This window comes from Crocuta crocuta, unplaced genomic scaffold (genome assembly GCF_008692635.1).
Source record: "Crocuta crocuta isolate KB4526 unplaced genomic scaffold, BGI_CrCroc_1.0 scaffold273, whole genome shotgun sequence".
In the NCBI taxonomy this organism is placed as follows: Eukaryota; Metazoa; Chordata; class Mammalia; order Carnivora; family Hyaenidae; genus Crocuta; species Crocuta crocuta.
In genome coordinates this window covers 2,234,028-2,252,979 of record NW_027529425.1, presented here as the reverse complement: position 1 = coordinate 2,252,979, position 18,952 = coordinate 2,234,028, and the positions used below count along the sequence as shown (strand labels likewise).

The 18,952-nt window shown below is 40.2% G+C and overlaps 1 protein-coding gene across 2 annotated transcripts in view; it reads right to left on the bottom strand.

Moving 5' to 3' along the window:
• The window catches only part of BAIAP2L1 (BAR/IMD domain containing adaptor protein 2 like 1), a 67,970-nt gene that overhangs the window by 19,015 nt on the left and 30,003 nt on the right, over positions 1 to 18,952 (bottom strand). For both annotated transcript variants that reach the window (XM_077758714.1, XM_077758715.1), the window contains exons 3-7: positions 7,210 to 7,271; positions 7,029 to 7,100; positions 5,395 to 5,532; positions 4,572 to 4,724; positions 2,422 to 2,589 (exon numbers count right to left, since the gene is read on the bottom strand). In XM_077758714.1, the coding sequence (XP_077614840.1) occupies positions 2,422 to 2,589; positions 4,572 to 4,724; positions 5,395 to 5,532; positions 7,029 to 7,100; positions 7,210 to 7,271 (593 nt within the window). The remainder of the gene's footprint in view (positions 1 to 2,421; positions 2,590 to 4,571; positions 4,725 to 5,394; positions 5,533 to 7,028; positions 7,101 to 7,209; positions 7,272 to 18,952) is intronic.

Sequence of the window (18,952 nt, the reverse complement as noted above, 5' to 3'; positions counted from 1 at the left end):
GCTATTGGAACATGTTTTAAATTCTACTTTCTTCCCAAAATTCTCTTAGTTGGATGGTAATGCCCTATTCTGAATTATTTCAAGATTATCACAGTCTTTTCTTCATTTGTCTTTTTTTCTTTTTTAAAGGCAGTTACTCTCCATTTCCCACCATCCCCTGGCAACCACTAATCTACTTTCTGTCTCTATGATTTTAGGATCCCCTCTAGGTCTACAGGATTGGCCTTCTTGGCTACAGGATTCTACATTTAAAACAATTTTTCCCAAGAATTTTGAGTGCATTGGTCCTTTAATTTCTAACATCTTGTTTTGGTAACAAGAAATCTGGTACCATTAGTGTTCTCTTTGTGAGTCATCTATTTTCCCCCCACTTTGAAATTTTTAGAATTTTCTCTTTGCCTCTTTCTGCAACTTGACCACGATCTGTTGAAGTTTTGTTTTTTTCCTCTTGTCCAGGCTCACTCACTCTGTGTTAAAGAGCAGGCAGATCTATTGCAGTAATCTCTGCAGGGACCATAGTCAGAGAAGCAGAGGGGCAGAAGTGGCTGGGCTTGAATATACTTTGAGGGTGGAAACAAAAGGGCATGCCCGTGAGTTGGAGGGTTGGCTGTGACCCGACAGAGGAAGGGGGGGTGTCCACATTTGTGCCTGAGCTACTGAAAGGATGGAGCTGCCATTTCCTGGATGAGAAAGACTGGAGAAGCATGTTCAGAGTGAGAAAATCAATCGTGTGGTTTTGGACAAGCTGAATTTGAGATCCCCGTTAGACATCTAGTGATTATGAGAAGGCAACTGGCTATCTCCAACCTGTCTATCATTAAGTTTACAGCCTCTTTTTTTCTGTTTTTGTTCAGTGTTTTGGGAGAGCTCTTTGGCTTAATTTTCTAAGCAGTTCCATTCTGCTAACAAGCCTGTCTACTGGTGTGGGGTTTTCTTGTGTCTTTTTGTTTTGTTTTGTTTTGTGGAGGGAAGAAGGGGAAGGAGAAATTTAAAAACCTGTTTTAGGAAATTTTTAAGCAAGTGCAAAAGTAGGAAGAACAGCATAAATCTTCATGTACCCAACACCCTGCTTCAACCATTACAAATTTATGGCCAATATTGTTTCATATATGCCACACCCATCTTCTCCCATGCCTGGATTATGCTGAAGCAAGTCCCAGACATTTCAATTATAAATAATAATCTAATTTTTACTTTCCAAAATCTCTAGTTGATTCTTCCCTGGCATGTAGTATCTTTTCCTCTCGTTCTAAAGATTTCTCCTTCCCTATTTCCTCTGTTACCTCCAATATTGGTCGTTCTGGTTTTTTTTTTTTCCTTTCAGTGTATCTTTTTATGATACTGGTTTTCCTCACTTATTTGGTGTTTCCTGGTTGTCTGTCTACCTTTGTAGCATATTGCATTCCTTATTCTTTTCCCTCTTTATGGCAGTCTGGATCTTGCCTGCTCTCCTTATCACAGACTACCCACAGTGAGGTGGGGGACACAGGAGATACTCCCAGGAGCCTGCTCGGCCTCCGCAATGAAAACACAGTGCTTTGTCCTGTAGACCAAAGCCCCTGCTGCCTACTGTTCAGTACAAGTGGGACAGTGGGGGAGAAACCGACCAACTTAGAGGATGCAAATCATACAAGAACACAACATCCCGGGTTCTCTGCCACTTCTTGCAAACCATTGGCTCTGAGCTTACTGCGCTGCCCTTTGCTGCAGTCTTGCCCTGCACATGCTCAGAGCTAAGGTTTCCTTCTCTTTTGATTTTCCGCACACCGATCCTTTCTCTTAGACTCCTTCAGTGTTTCTGACCCAGTACCAGCATCTTCTCTTATTCCCCATGCAGTTACGGATCTATTCTGTAGGCTTCTGACTGGTCTTTAGCATCTCTGCTGTGTCATTTCAGAAGTGAGGGTGGACTCATGTATCCAAACTACCCATTGGATCCAAATCTCCACACAACATTTGAGCAAAGTAATAAAACCCAGGTTCAAAGAACAGTAAACTACAATGCTTGACTGCATTACCTTGAATACTGTGGTGGCTGTATTTTTTTTTTTCAGTACCATATTATGTTGTGATGAATGGCAGCAGAGTTTTGCTAATTATTCTCTAAGACACCTACACTTCCTTCACTGGGAATAAATTTACAAATGTGGAATCATTACAATTAAAAACAGTAACAATAACAGTTTCAAAACAAAGATAACAGTGCTATACATAGCACTACACAGTGCCAAGTGCTGCACAGCCAGTGTCAAATCTGAAGGCAAGGGGATAAAGTGAGAAAAGGCTGGCCCTAGAATAAAGGAGGACCTGTGATTCCTACTAACAAAGGCCTTGGTCCTCCGTGCAAATTTGGCCCAAATCATATTAGGAAATACACAAATGAAACCTTGGGGAAACCTTGGGGAGAAAATCAATGCCTACCATGTGGCTTCTCTCGATCATTGGTGAAGGCTGAGGCGTTCCAGACACTGGGGTAGAGACTGGGGTCTTTATCTCTTCTATCATATTCATTATTTTCTCAGGCACTTTCGTAGCATCGCCACAGGTCTCCTGCCACCTAGGCAGTTTGGAATTGAGTAATTCTGCAGACTATAAATCCAAAAGAAACATAACTAAACACAAATGTGTATTGCTCAAAGAGCTGAGAAAAGTTACATGAACTATCAGTGATAATGCTTTTCTGGCTTACTATCACAAGTGTGAGACTTTGTGTTAAAATCCAGGGAACATTTAAGCATCTATGAGCATCTGCCCTGGGTTATTGACTGAGAAAGACTAGGCTCCTTTTCTACAGGAGCTCCCCCACTCCCGCAGTGTGAATGTAGGGTTGAAGACTAGGACAAGGATTGTAAATGATGAAGAACAAGCTCAAACACCAAAAGGGAGAGTTGAGCAATTTTATTAAGCCCTACTATTTCCCCAGTGACCCCAGAAATGCCAATCAGTGCTTTCTTCCTCTCACTACTGAGAGAGGGTGAAGCCCTCACTCCAAACCTCCTATGTCCTCAGACTATAACCCTGACACACCAACTGCTTGGTGCTTTAACCAAGGAGCCCCTGAAAGGCCTGGGATGCCATAGCCAGGAAAATGGAATGCACAAGAGCAGTTTTCAGAAAGGTGACGGGGTTGCCTGGGTGGCTTAGTCGGTTAAGCGTCCGACTTTCGCTTAGGTCATGATCTCGCGGTTCATGGGTTCGAGCCCCACGTCGGGCTCTGTGCTGACTGCCAGTTCAGAGCCTGGAGCCTGTTTCAGAGTCTGTGACTCCCTCTCTCTCTGACCCTCCCCTGCTCACGCTGTCTCTCTCTCTCTCTCTCACCCCTAGAAATAAATAAAAAAATTAAAAAAAAAAAAAAAAAAAGAAAAAAGAAAGGTGACAAGACTTCCAGTAGAGAAAAGAAGTAGACTTAGTTTATACTAAAAAGCACAGCTGGGATCCAAAGTTGAGCATAAGAAAGGATCTGCCACCAACTAGAGCTCTCTGGAAACAGGCCAGGTTGCCCTGTGCGACAGTGAGTACCCCTCAATGGTAAGGCTTTGCCGTAGGAAGAGAGCTTTATGGTCACTTGGCCTATGACCCTGGCCCAGCAGGGCACCCTCACTGAAGAAAGAGACTCTGCCAAAACTAGTACACATGCGCTGTTGACAAAAGTGATCATCTTATTAGATGCAATTCTTTCCTGTAACAATGTTAGATCTTAGGAATTTAAATTTGGTAGATGAATAGTCCTGAAAGTTACAAAAACTTTACAGAATACATAACATTTGACTGATGAATACAGATAGGGCCAAGTTTCTTCCCCCTGAAAAACAGGAAATTGCCTTATATGCAAGTGCTTACAAAGCTTCTACCATGGAGCACTCTCTAAATTACATTATAAATAACAATGAATATTTGACTTCACTCAATGCTAATTTTGGATGCTTACACAGTCCCAATATTATTTATAATTTTAAAAAAAACAAAGAGGAAATAACGTATTTTGTAATGATTTCTGTAGTATAACCTCACAACTGTATTGCTGGAAGGAAGGCCGTAAAGCCAGTCATTCAGTTGATGAGATCACAAGGAAACACTTGAGGAGGATAAAAAAGTTAACCACACAACTGTCTTGATGCTGGGACAGAACTTCCAGGGACACCTCTGAACGTGGACTCCTGAGGTGACCGTCTCAAACCACCCAGGTGGGCTGGACTTGGCGCCCACTGGGACCCATCCCATGGCTCTGGTGAAGACACTGATGCTGAGGGTGCATCAGAAAGAGTCTGAGAAAAGCAGACTCACAGGTGAGAAAAGAAAACATGCTATATCTCAATTATTAAACATTATTTTATGAAAGATTTTAAATATGGATAGATCACTTAAATATTATAAGCAACATGTGACCATTTCGTCCACATTTCTGAAAGTTTACATATTTAAGTTGGCTAAGACTATTTCTTTGGAATCTTCTCATTGGCAAAATAGGCCCATGGCTTTACACTGAGGCACATATGGAAGGTAAGTCATTTCTAGGGCATTTGAATATGAAATTATTAATAATGCAACACAACTTATCATGATGAACCCACCTGTAAATGATAATAATGCAAGTGATTTGCAAAGCTACAGTGTTTGTCAACTAGAAAGCAGAAGCGCCTTTTCTCTTCAAGCAGAGCTTCTTTGCACCCATCTGCAATAAATTTCTGGATGTCGCTCTGGCGAGAAGTAACAGTTTCTACATACTAGAAAAATAAATAATAATTATATAAGTATGACATGAGGAATCAAAGAGCTGCACAGCCAGACATTTATCATCTACCATCTTTACACTTGGTTTATTCTGATAATGGAGTAAATGCTAAATGCAGATAAACATTAGATAAAATAACAAAGTTGTAGCCTGACCTGAGCAGGTATCATCATTCTCATTAAGATCATTCTGACTCAAGTGCAGAAGCATGTTGCCAAAGGCCTTCTACTCTGTGCTGGGCAATTTGCACAAAATATTACTTTATGTTTCAGGGACAGGATTGTGTTCTATTGGAAAATCAAAGGCTTTAGAACCAGAAAGTTCAACTTCAAACCCCAGTTCATCCATATGACATAGCCTAAGTCTCATTTTTCTTCATCTGTAAAATGGGGATAGTAATGCTAATCATGGTGTAGGATAGTAATGCTAACCACCCTCCCCCTAATTGGGAGAAAATGCCAATGTTCTTAGGAGGCTACTAATCTCAACTCTGGAAAACTCTGTAGCCTTAGAGGCTCATACCAGGTCAAAAATGCTCATTTTTAACTTCAGCAGTAGCACAGCAGTGAGCAGATGAAATACAGGCTGAGTGAGTTAAGTAAGCTTCCCTGTAAACTGCACAAATCAGCAACAATAAAATAAAGAAGTGCTGAAAAGTTCACCTCAATTTCTTTGTGTTCATATTTGAGTGCATTTCGTCCTCCTTGACTTTTCCTTCTGATCTTCTTCAGCTCAGCTTGAGATTTCTCCAAAGAATCTAATTTATTCCTATGTTCTGTTTGGTATCTTTTAAGAGTTGCCTGTAAATGAAATGTGCTTGTTTTAGTGTATGCCATACAAACTGTTGGGCAGTTACTTTTGCCAGTATTTCCACTGGACGTGGCCCTGCACACCCTCACTTCATAATGTTCCCTCCCTTCCACTTCAACGTATGGCTTTGTCCTCAAGTTCCCTGTTCACAGAAGGAGCCACTGACCACAAGAGCAGCTCCTGAAGGATAACAATGTCTTTTCTTCTTTCCTCCAATGTTTTAGCACACTGAGTGGTAAGTGCTTTGGTGAATTAAAAAACAATATTAAATCACATGTTCCTGTTTTATGACTTAACCATTTTAAGAAACAAACTTAACGAATGCAATCACATTCGATTATTTTGAGTGCTGTGTAGCAAAGTGTTTGGGGAGCCTAACAGAACTAGGTTAGGATTCTGGCATCATCCTTCAATTCCTGTGTGATCTCAGTAATTACTTAATTTCTCTAAAACCCATGTTCTCCCTTTAATCTGTACAGTGAGGATAAGAAGAGTACCTACATTATGGAGTTTCTATATGGATAAATATCAGATAATGTATGGAAAATGCTTGGCATTATACCTACATCAGCAGCTGTAGGTGGCCGTCCTCCAGAGTGAACAGGGCACATGCACACAGGGCAGCAAGGTGATGTCAGGGTCAGCTACACTGCTTACTCCCACATGGGGGTCTTGGTGAGAAGAGGGCTTTGGGTGGCAAATAAAGCAGCTACTCTACAGCAGGTAAGGGAGGTGGAAAGAGCCCTGTATGACAGGGCTGGAGGATCAGGCAGAAGGAGAAAACTGCTGGAATCATTAATACTGGGTGACAGGCAAGGGACATCATGCAGGAGCAGTCTTTGATGACTGGGAGAACACCAAGCACGTCTCCTGTCCTCAAGTGCTGGTTTGTAAGAGCAACAGCTGCACTAATACAGATGCAGATGCCATTCCCATGTGCGTGTTCTTTGAAAATAATGCTTTCTATGGGGCGCCTGGGTGGCTTAGTCGGTTAAGCGTCCGACTTTCGCTTAGGTCATGATCTCACGGTTCGTGGGTTCGAGCCCCGCGTCGGGCTCTGTGCTGACTGCCAGCTCAGAGCCTGGAGCCTGTTTCAGTCTGTGACTCTCTCTCTCTCTGACCCTCCCCTGCTCACGCTGTGTCTCTCTCTGTCTCCTAGAAATAAATAAAACATTAAAAAAATAATAATAATTATGAAAATAATGCTTTCTAGAAGCAGGATCCCTTGCAATATTTTCCTCCATGCTTTTTAATAAAGATCCTAGGTGTTAATGCAAACAGGGCACTCAGCTGGAAGGCACCTTGTCTATTTCACACATTTGTGTATATACTCAACACTGTCCATATTTGCTGCTGCTGGATTAACAGTGAAACAAAGTTCTCCTAGGGCTAGGAGATCAGGCAAGTGCAGCCTTCTGGAAAAGCCAGGTCCCCATGACCCACACCTACCTCTACCCATGGAGGTGGAGCAAAACCATGTACTCACATTCATGTATTTTACATCAAGTTCTGTCTTCTTCTCCAGCTCATGTATAATCTCTTTATGGAATTTTTTGAACTTTTAACAAAAGCAAATGAAAAATTCACATCAGATTTGAGACTTTAAGCAAAATAAACTTTAAATATAAAATAAATATATTTTATAAGCATAAAAATAGTTCACATACGTTTTCATCAAGACTCTCATTGAGTTTCTTGTGGGTACTTGAAATCTCTATGAGAACATGGCCTGTGAATAAAACCAGATGTTAGGGGGGGAAAGCCACTGTGTGGATTTTGTAAAGATATTAAAGAAAGTAAAATAATAGAACGAAGCACAATCTATCACCACGCTCAACGCCTGGAAGCATCAGGCCCTGTGGCCTGTCAGAACACTGCCTTCATGCCCATGGCAGAGCGGGCTCTAGTGGGACATAGCCCCTAGCAAACTCTACAACACTGTTCACCGAAAGAATGTCAACTTTGTCTTCAAATTCACATCATGCTTTCTATATTTACTCCCTCCCTAAGCTGAATCTTATTTATCTGATTTAATTTTTAAATTCACTTACAAAAGATTATCATGGTCATTATAGTAACTAACTATAGGAACAAATGACTTATTTTTATCTAATCCCCAGAGTAATCTGATTATCTGTCAGGCATAAAAGATAAAGGGTTATTTTTTCTCTTGTTCTTATATCCTTTTGGAAAATATTAATTTCATGGGAAAATGCAGCAGGGACAGTGCTATGCCTTGTACCTCCCGGGACGACACCAAGTCTCTGACACAAATACAGTCACAGGATGGAAGAGAGTGTGCCAGGACTAAGGAGCCTTACTCCAAAAGCAGCAGGACAATCACTCTATTTACAAAGCACATCTCTGGCAGTTTGAGGCAATGTGATAGACATGTTGACCATGAGGTACCTACTGGGATATCCAGGTGGACATACATGTTTAGGAAGGGGTTGAATTTCTTCAACTCTGATAAAGGTGAACAAGAGACTCTCTCTCCCTGCTCATTTATCTTTGGGAACCAAATGGGTCTGATACCTAAGACCTGGCAGATATGGAATCATCTGGAACAACCACCAGATCATACTAAATAATAACAAAATGTGCTGGGTAGGTCCTCCTACAGTTCAGTATATAGGTAAAAACAAATTCCTTGCATGAACTGAAAGGCTGTAGATGAAGGAGAATTTAAATTAAGACTGTGGTGAATATGGGAAAAGAGAAAGAATACCAACTAGACTATAACTTCAGCTGTCACCTTTACACAAATGATACTACAGTGCCCTGTTCTTGAAAAAGTTTAAGACTGACTCTCAAGTGGTCTCGTTTCTCCCCACAATTCAACTCTTTCCTGGGGCACCTGGGTGGGTGGCTCATTCAGTTGAATATCTGTCTCTTGATACTGGCTCAGGTCATGATCTCACAAGTTCATGAGACTGAGCCCAGCATCTGGTTCTGCACTGACAGCATGGAGCCTGCTTGGGACTCTCTCCCTCTGCTCCTCCCCCACTTGCACACTCTCTCATGCACACTTTCTCTGAATAAACATTTGAAAAACTTAAGAAAAAAGAAGAAAAAGAAATTCAACCCTTTCCTGAACATGTATGTCCACCTGGATGTCCCAGTAGGCACCTCATGGTCAACATGTCTTAAAAGTGAGCTCACCCCATATTCTCTAATCCCAGCTCTTGGCTGCCAGCTAGCCAGTCACAAGGGGTTGACACTTCACCCATGTGTCACACTCAACGAAAAAGATGCTTTCTCTTGTGCATGTGGTCTTGGGCCTAGAAGGGTGAAATCATGCCTCTGACTCATCCTGCTTCCTAGGGCAACAAATGTTCTGGCCCTTCCCTGCCCGTGGAGAAGGTATGTGGAAATGACATGTGAAGTTTATGTGCACACAATCATCTGTCCAAGTGGGGTGGGGAAGAGCCATCCTAGTCTGCCTCCCCGCTCCCAACACATTCAAACCCACCAGTTGGACTAGGTGTCTCCCCCTGCCCATCATTTCTCTTAATTCCCAGATTGTTCTTGTCTGGATCTTCTTCCTCACAGGTGCCAGAGATCCCTCAAAACCAGCTATAACATGTCATTCTCCTGGCTGCCGCCCCATGGTGTCCCAGATAAACCACTTCCTCGGCATGAGCCCACTCTAAACAATGCTGCTTAAAATAACCATGGCATGTGGTGGGGACAGAGACTCTCCTATAAGGAGATAATCTTACAAAGTTATAGCCAGAGAGCTTGTATGTCCCTAAGCCGCCTGTGATTCTAGGAACCTCTAAGAGAACAGCCTGCTGAATGAACCAGAGTGTGGGGGCAGACACATAGCCAGCATCATCCCCACCACACCAAGTTATCCAGATACCCACTCTCTATCCTTAATGACACTCACTGAATTTCTCCAATTACAATCTCCTAAAGCTCAATATGAAATAACTCAAGAGTTTTCACACAGGAAGCCTTCACATGACCAAGAATATAATTACATTAAATGTCATTTTATTGTTTAGTGATCTCAGACACTGAAATAGTCTCAGTTACTTTCACATCCATTTTTTTTTAAATGTTTATTTATTTCTTTGAGACAGAGAGAGATATACAGTGTGAGCAGGAGAGAAACAGAGAGAGAAACCTAGAATCTGAAGCAGGCTCCAGGCTCTGAGCTGTCAGCACAGGGTCCGATGCGGGGCTCGAACCCATGAACCACGAGATCATAACCCGAGCTGAAGTCAGACACTTAACCAACTGAGCCACCCAGGCACCCCTTTTCACATCCATTTTAAACCCATAAATAACTCTTGGCTAGAGATGGAAAATAACAACAACAAAAAAAACACCCCACTTCAATTACTTGAAAATTAAGCACTCTATTCTTGGCAAGTCAGATCTACTTTTTTTTTTAAAGTCTAAAAATAATTGTGCTTAAATCACTCAGTGTGATTCAGGCTAGAATCAAAGCACCTACATTTTTTTCCATATGGTCATGAACTTTACCTCCACAACCTTATATAATGTGGATCTCGAAGAAGCATGCTGCCAAAACAAAAGCTTGTGCTCCTGTGGCACTCTTGTGAAAGCCAGCACTGCTGAACCTGATGTTCGGCCTCGAGGCCCCTCCCGCCTCGCGGTTTTCTCCCTGTAGGCAGCTAGATGGAAAGGCTCACTGAAACAGCCCATTCACTCTGTGGCCAGGAGCGGAACACCTGACCATATCCTGGTTATTCCTGTCCCTTACAGTTCGTGGAATTTAAATGCTGACTTTATAGCAGCAGCCACGGAGTCCTTGGTCAAAACATCTTTACTGTGATTATGGGAGCTGCCAAAAGTGTATCTTGAAACACAAAATGAAAACAGCCTTTATGTTCAATCTACCGAAGTTTACTCTTAAATATAGCAAGTGTTCCTTTATGTCTGAAATGTGGCTTCACACACATTTGTTTACTCTTAGCCCTGTAACCTAATTTTTCAAAAATTACATTTGGGAAGAAAAAAACTTTTTTGAAAAGGAGGGTGGAGCACATCCCCGATTCTAATAGAGCAGAACTAAACACACGTCCAAACAGGAACCAATGTGCTGGTCCCAGAAATCACAGACCGTATGTACTGGACCAACAATTTCCTTTTTCCCTTTTAGGCTCTTAGTAAACATTCTGGGAAGAAATACCTAAGTACAGTAATATGACTCAGTCTGAATAAATTATATTCTTAAATAGCATTATTAAAGGATTCAAATATATCCATATTTCAAAATCATTAATTTGACCTAACTAAAAGTCGATGCTCACTATCAGTTTCAGGAGTTTTGAATAAACATGTTCAATAATTTGGACAATACTATATAAAGATACGAATCTAAGCTGAATGGATTTTAAAAGTTAAGTAACTAAAATTAAAGAGTATTACTGGTATGAACACATAAAAAGTTTTCATTTGAAATATAGATTACTTATTGGACTATTAATATATTTTCAACTAGATAATTCATTTTTTAAAAGTTTATTTGAAGGGCACCTGGGTGGCTCAGTTGGTTGAGTGTCCGACTTCGTCTCGGGTCATGATCTCATGGTTCCTGAGTTTGAGCCCCATGTTGGGCTCTGTGCTGACAGCTCGGAGCCTGCTTCAGATTCTACGTGTGTGTGTGTCTCTCTCTGCCCCTCCCCTGCTTGCACTGTGTCTTTCTCCCCCTCAAAATAAACAAACATTAAAATATTAAAAAAAAAAGTTTATTTGAGAGTGAGAGACAGTGTGAGTCTGGGGAGGGGCAGAGAGAGGAGAGAATCCCAAGCTGAAAGCACAGAGCCTGATGTCGGGGTTGATTTCACAAACTGTGAGATAATGTCCTGAGTGGAAATCAAGAGTTGGATGCTCAACCAACTGAGCCACCAGGCACCCAACAACTAGATAATTCTTCATCAATTCACAGTATAAATTTACAGAAACCAGATGGAGACTATTAACAGACATGAGTAGCACAGAACAGGTGCTCAATGTGTAGGCATACATACTCTTTTTTATATTTATCATGGATAATCAGAACACAGTATATCCAGAAAGCACAGAGCAATAATGGAGTGAGTCACACACTACTTCCTGTTACTTCAAGTGGAATCAGACAATAAAATGAGAGAGTAGAAACCAACCTACTATGGACCTAAAGTTACATACCATGAATTAAGGTAAAACCTGACCAAAAATGTCAATGGAAAAAGGATATACTTTTTCTGACAATTTTCAAAATATCAAATGTGATGAGGAGAAAATGTAATAGTAAAAGCAAACTACACACAGATAGCTATGTTAAATACACAAGTATGTATCCCACAGATTAGAGTCAGCAGCACTGAATTAGTACAGAGGCAGATTAGTAACCATGAACATGTGACTCAACTTGAAAGGCTTTACCAGCATCTAAGAATAGCCCTCAGTGGCTGCCCACCCACAGTCCCTGGATGCAAATGGAGGTGCTCTCTTCTGGTCAGTCTCTATACTGTACCAGTAAACAACGTGCATGTAGGGATAAAGCCAAGTAAGTGATAGGGTAAGCATTTCATCTAACATTCCTCCACAACTCTAGCTATCTGACTTAGCCAACTATAGTACCACAGTTCTAATTAATGTCTTGCATGGAGACTGTAATTATTCTACCACTGATCATGATTTATTCCATCCTATGAAAAACAAGTTGGACAAACAGAAGTTTACATTAGAATTATACAGTGTTCCAAAGTTCTTTCATAGTCTGAGGTAAAAGTAAAGTGCCAAGCAGCATCTGGCTTTCTTAAAAAAAGCCACTAGGGTAGCCACTATAAGAATAAAGTGCATATAACAACCAAGCAAACAGAGAGGGGAAAAACAATCAGTCAAAAAGAGGATAAGAGAAGAAATGAACACAGGACAGACAGTAGAAAGTAATTATACTGAATGTAAATGGACTATATAATCCAATTAGAACACAAAGACTGTTGGGATTAAAAAAAAAAAAAACCCAATTATATTTTGCCTAAAAGAGACTCACCTTAAATATAGGGATACAGAGAGTAAAAGGATGGAGTAACATATATAGCAGACACTAACCAAAAGAAAGCTGATGTAGGTATATTAAAACCAAACAAGACACAGTAAGTAGTCAAAGAGGGTGAAAAGCATTATTAAAATTAGACATAAAACAATGATTTCATAATAGGAAAAAGTTCATCTGGAAGGTGGGAAAACTTTTTATTTATATGCATCTATTAACATGGTCTCAACATATTTAAACTAAAACTGAATCATAAAAAGAAATAGATAAGTCAATAATAATTGCAGGAGGCTTCAATATGCTTCTCTTAGTAAATGGGTAGAATGAGCAGGCAAATATATCAGTACAGATATAGGTAACCTGAATAAGATGATAAATACAGTTGATCTAGTGAACATATATAGAAGACTATATCTGATTAACTTCATTTTTGAAGCAAAAGTATATTAAAAAGGGATCAAAAGAAAACCTCACTCTATTTCAAAGGGCTGAAATCACAATGAGTATGCCCTTTAACCACATCAAAATTAAACTAGAAATCATTAAGAGAAAGGTAACCAGAAAATGTCCATATATTAGAAATGAAGCAACAAAATTCTAAACAACCTATAGATCAAAGAAGAAATCACAATGGAAATTAAAATTATTTCAAAATAAAATGATAAATTTAGGTTTTGAGAACATGTAAGATGTAACTAAAAATTGTGGTTAGAGGAAATTTATAGCCTTCAAATGTGTATGTTAGAGAAGAGTGAAAAAAATCAATACTCTAAACGCTCATTTCAAGAATTTAATGGAATACAGGGATGTCTGGGTGGCTCAGTCTGTTAAACAACTGACTTCAGCTCAGCTCATGATCTCATGGTTCATGTGTTTGAGTCCCACACCTGGAGCTGTTTCGGATTCTGTACCTCCCTCTCTCTCTGCTCCTCCCCCACTCGCACTCTGTCTTTCTCTCAAAAATAAATGTTAAAAAATTAAAAAAAAATTTAATGGAATGCAATCCAATAATAAAAAGAAATTAACTACTGACAAACATAATACAGATAAATTTCAGAAATATGATATTAAATGAAAGAAGCCAGGCTAAAAAAGCTACATACTATAGGATTCCATTTATAAAACATTCCAGGAAAGGCAAAACTGACAGTATGTGATAAACAAATCTGCTTACTCTGTGACCCAGCAATTGTACTCCTAGATATGTTCCCAAGAGAAATGACTGCATTTGTTTATCAACAGAAGCACAAGAATGTTCACAGCAGCCTTATTCACATATCCAAGGCCAGAAACAACTCAAACAACTATCAACATTGGAATGGATAAATTATAGAATGGATAAAGTCACACAATGGAGCAGGAAGACCCAAAATCTGTATATAAATTCCTCTCAAATCCTTGGCTAACACCTAAGCTGCACATGCACAGGGTGAGACTCTAAGAAAAACCAGCAGCTGGTAGGATGTGGAATTTAGCAGAGATTCTCAGTAGGATACACACTGAGTTGTCCAAGGGAATATGAATCCCATCAAGTGAGAAAGGCTTTGTAAATACCACAGTCTTCCCATTGACATCAAGAAGGGACATACCTCAGGAATAAAGACTAAGTCACAGGACAAAGGCAAAACCAAAATAGATCCACCAGAAAAAAAAATCTATCATTAAGTCTCTACAAGTTAGGGTGATCCACTAGTAATTTAACTGTCCACTGGAATAAGACTTCACAATCTTAAGAGGAAGATAGCAAAATCTAGTCTAACATTTTTTTTTTTAGTTTATTTATTTTGAGAGAGAGAAAGTGAGCTCATGAGTGGGGTAAGGGCAGAAAGAGAGGGAGACAGAATTCCAAGCAGGCTCTGCACTGTCAGAGCAGGTTCAAATGAGGCTCAAACCCAAGAACCATGAGACTGTGACCTAAGCCAAGACCAAGAGAGTAGGACGTTTAACTGAATGAGCCACCCAGCCTCCCCAAGTCTCTAACATTTTATCACCATATTCAGGACAGGAAAAACAAATTAGAAGACAGGTGAATGGCAAACTTACAAACTCTGAAATCATTTCAGGAGGGTCATTTTCTTTTGGTATTCCAAAATATATAATTCTAATACTTAAGTTTATATATAACTTTACTATTATTATAAGTACATTTATATTATAAATTGATAAAAAAAAATTTTTTTCCTTTTTTGACTGGTTTACTTAGTATAATGTCCTCAAGGTTCAAGGTTCATCTATGCTACAGGATATATCAGAATTTCCTTTCTTTTTTAAACATTTATTTATTTTGAGAGACAGACCATGAATGGGGAGAGGAGCAGAGAGGGAGGGAGACACAGAATCTGAAGTAGGCTCCAAGTTCTGAGCTGTCAGAACACAGCCCAAAACAGGGCTCCAACCCGAGCTGAAGTCAGATGGTTAACTAGTCACCCAGGTGCCCTCAAATTTCCTTTCTTTTTAAGGCTGAATAATATTTCACTGTATGGACACTCTGCATTTTATTTATCCATTCATCATGGGGAAAAGATGTTGATGGTCACCTTGGTTCTTTCAAACTCCTGGCTATTGTAATGCTATATAAACATGGGTGTGCAAATATCTCTTCAAGACTCACTTTTGGGGCACCTGGGTGGCTTAGTCGGTTAAGCACCCGACTTTGGTTCAGGTCATGATCTCACAGTTTCTGGGTTTGAGCCCTGTGTCAGGCTCTGTGCTGACAGCTAGCTCAGGGCCTGGAGCCTGCTTAAGATTCTGTGTTTCCCTCTCACTCTGACCCTCCCCTGCTCACACTCTCAGAAATAAAAAAAAAAAAAACATTTAAAAATTTTAAAAAAGACTCACTTTACAAAAAATTTATTTTTAAAACAAATTTGTGTTAATTTGGGGTGCTCTGGATGCTAATCACCCACAGTGAACTCAAGAGGCACAAAGACCAGGCAAGAAAGCAGGGCTTCTGTTAAAAGTAAAATGCCAAGTGCCAACTGGTAAATATGGCAGGAGTGTGAGAGCTGAAAAATCATCACTTTGCAAGAAGTACAGTAAACGCTGGTTCAGGAAAAATTCATTAATAGATGCTAAATCTAGAAAACAAATGCTGATGAGGAATAAGATAGCTGCATAGTCTGGGGGTGCCTGGTTGGCTCAGTTGGAGCGTGAGACTCTTGATCTCGAGGTTGTAAGTTCAAGCCCCATGCTGGTTGTAGAGATTACTTAAAAATAGAAAAATCTTTAAAAAAAAAACTTTTAAAAAGATCAACCTGCTCTGGTGGTCAATCCAGTGGATTATAAAGAGGTATGTTGACGGGAGAAAGAATACCTACCAGTGCTCTGCTCATTTCATAGTAAGTCTCTGGCAACCTCAATTTTAGGAAATAGTAGGAAGGAACAGCCAAAGATCTGAAAGTGAAAGTTCTCTGAGCCAAAGAGAAGTTGTAGCTACAAATCTAAACATTCTTTCCCTGTTGGAGAGGAGTGGAGTCCCTTCAGACACAGAGCAAGTGAACTTTTATATACAGGCCTATACTAGGTTTCCCAAAGGACACCGTTCTTTCATAATGAAAGGCCAGCAGCTACTGCTGATCTCTCAGTGACAGAACACAAGATGTTTAGGAAGAAGAGCTCATGAAGATGAAAGGCTGGTCAAGGAGGCTGAAAAAGAGTGGGATACTGTAAAAGCTAAAAGATTGGAAGCATTTTCAGAAAGTGGGGTGTTCTGGATTCTAATCACCCACAGTGAACTCAAGAGGCACAAAGACCAGGCAAAGGTTAAAGCATCTGCAGAAAGATGCAATGGTGCTAGACAGGCCTCTGGTACGTTAACCCCTCTCCAAGTATTCTCACAGAGCCTCGGTATTCTCAGCTGTATGGTGATAACTAGATATCTACTTTACAGGCTTAGGGGAGTACAGTGCTTTCCTGCGCTCTGAAGAGAAATACTGGCTGGTAAGGTGTGCACATTCAGACAGAGTGGCAAATTAGTTAAATAATGCATGAAACACAACAACAGAATGTGTCCACATGTTTTTCAACATGCTTTTTATTTGTTTTCTGGAAATAAAGCCCACATACTAGGTTGTCAACTTATAACTAGTTACCATATTTGTTTAAGTATTTCTTGTTCCTTACATATATACATCTATATATTCTGTAATATACTTTAGTATGCTAAAAATGTTTCAGAATAATTCCTCAAGTTTGCTATAAGAGACAAATGGACACCTACCTCTCCTAAACTCAGCTCAGTGCTCCTCTCATGTTTCTTTGCCACTTCCTAGGGTCCCCAAGGAAAAACTGTCCACCTCCTATTGAAGGGGTTCTTTAGCAAATGGCTAAGAAAGAATTCTTGAGATGTCTTCGGTGCAAAAAGGTGATTTTATTAAAGCACGGGGACAGGACCTGTGGGTAGAAAGAGCTGCACCAGGGTTGTTAGGAGTGACTGATTATATACTTTTAAGTTAGTAGAGGCTAGGGATAGCATAAGTCTCTAAGGAATTTGAAAGCAAGGATTTCAGAACCTTGAGGGGCTAGCTGCTGTTAAGGTCACTTTCAGTCTTAGTAAAACAAAAACATTAAGGAAGTAAAGCAGCCATGAGTTGCTTGAGGAAGGTCATGGTCTGCATGTTTCAGGTGTTTATCAGTGGGCTGCAAGCCCTGGGGAGATTTAATTTAAGCTACATTTCTCTTGCTTTTGTTTCCCTCATCACTATTATCAAAAAGGAACACACACAGTACACCTTCCTCCACCTCAGAGCCAAAGAGAATACTTAGCACTTCAGTTTTAAGCACTGACAATTCTTCTATAGTTAAACTATACCAGGAATGGTCCTTTGGAGCACAGACACATCTGACCACTGCTGGTTAGAAACCAACCACCAAAGACACTTCCGGTTTCTGCTCCAACATGTGAAGAACCTGGAAGTCATCATGCTCTTACATCAAGAAACAAGCTAAACAAACTGAAAAACAACAGTGCTTCTTAGATTCACTAGAGAATTAAGTTCACAGGTAAAGATCTGCCCTGAAAACCAGAGAAAGGCTAATGTGTAGAATCCTAGTGTACTGGCAGCAGAACCCAATACTAGAGCCAGTACTGCTAGAAACTCTTCAACTGTAACTGATGGTTGCTGGAAGGTTCAGCATCAACCAGCTGGGCTCAGTCTTCAGGCAGGAGTTTAGTACTTTCATGAGTATTATCTCTAGGAGCCCCAACCATGTTCTAATCCTTGAAGACTAGAGAAAATGCCCCTGGGGCTTCCTGGTAGGTGAAGGGGGAAAATAACTTTCTGAAATCAGCCCAGCATTGTTCTGTTCTTGTTTTGTTCTGTGTAAGGAAGGCCACGCCTCAAAAGAAACTGTTTCACTAAAGCCATATCCCAGGTATTTTGACCCACTGAAAATCAAATACACTCACAAAACGAAAAATGGAGATTTAAACCTAAAATTATAGAATAATCCCCCTCGCCAATACTTTACTACTACATCATCCATCAACAGGGTTTACATCTGAGACTTCATTTAGAAGGATTTTGGAGGAAACTGAAAGACAACAGAGGATGGGGAGACAAAGCAAGGACATCAGAGGAAACCTGAGGTTTGAAGTTCTTCTGAGAGAAAATCATATAGGCCAGAAACTTGGTTCTACATAAAGAAATGAAAATGAATAAAGGAAACCTCATTTCAAATGGAGTCAGAAAGCCCCAAGGGGAGAGTTCTTATGCATAACCACTTATGCCATTTGCAGACCTCAGTAGGGAAAAAGCAGCGTGTCTGCATTTCCCAAGAGTAAGCAGCTCACTACCACCCTCCTCCCCCCTCCCCGCAACAAGGAAAGATTTTCTCTGGCTTAGCAACAGCTCAGCAAAAGAGAAGTCACCATAACCCTGAACTCTCACCCTCCTTCAATGGGCTTTCATTCCAAATGGCCCCTCCCACTTTGTCCTTTCCTCTATAAAAGCAATCTCCTCTCCTGTTTTCTGGACTTGCCTATGGCCTGTCATATTCTGCATACCCTGAATTGCAATTCCCAAATAAATGCATTTTTCTGGTCAACTAGCTGTTTTACTTTTAAGGTTGACAGAAATGAAGAGCATTAAAGAAGGAATGAATGAAAGTAATTAAACCTTGTATTTCTTATTCTTAATTTATATAATAGATAACTGTTTATTCGAAGTAATAGCAACAACATATGGAGTATGGCGTATGGAGAAGTTAGATGATTACCAGCAGTGCTACAGAGGGTAGGAAGGAGGAACTGGTAACACTTTGCAGAAGGACCCTGTGCTACCCAGGAAGTGGTACACTGATGTTTGAAAGTGGACCTGGATTGCCTGTAAATGTATACTACCCAACCTTAGGACAACCACTACCAAAAAAAAAAAAAAAAAAAAAAAAAATTT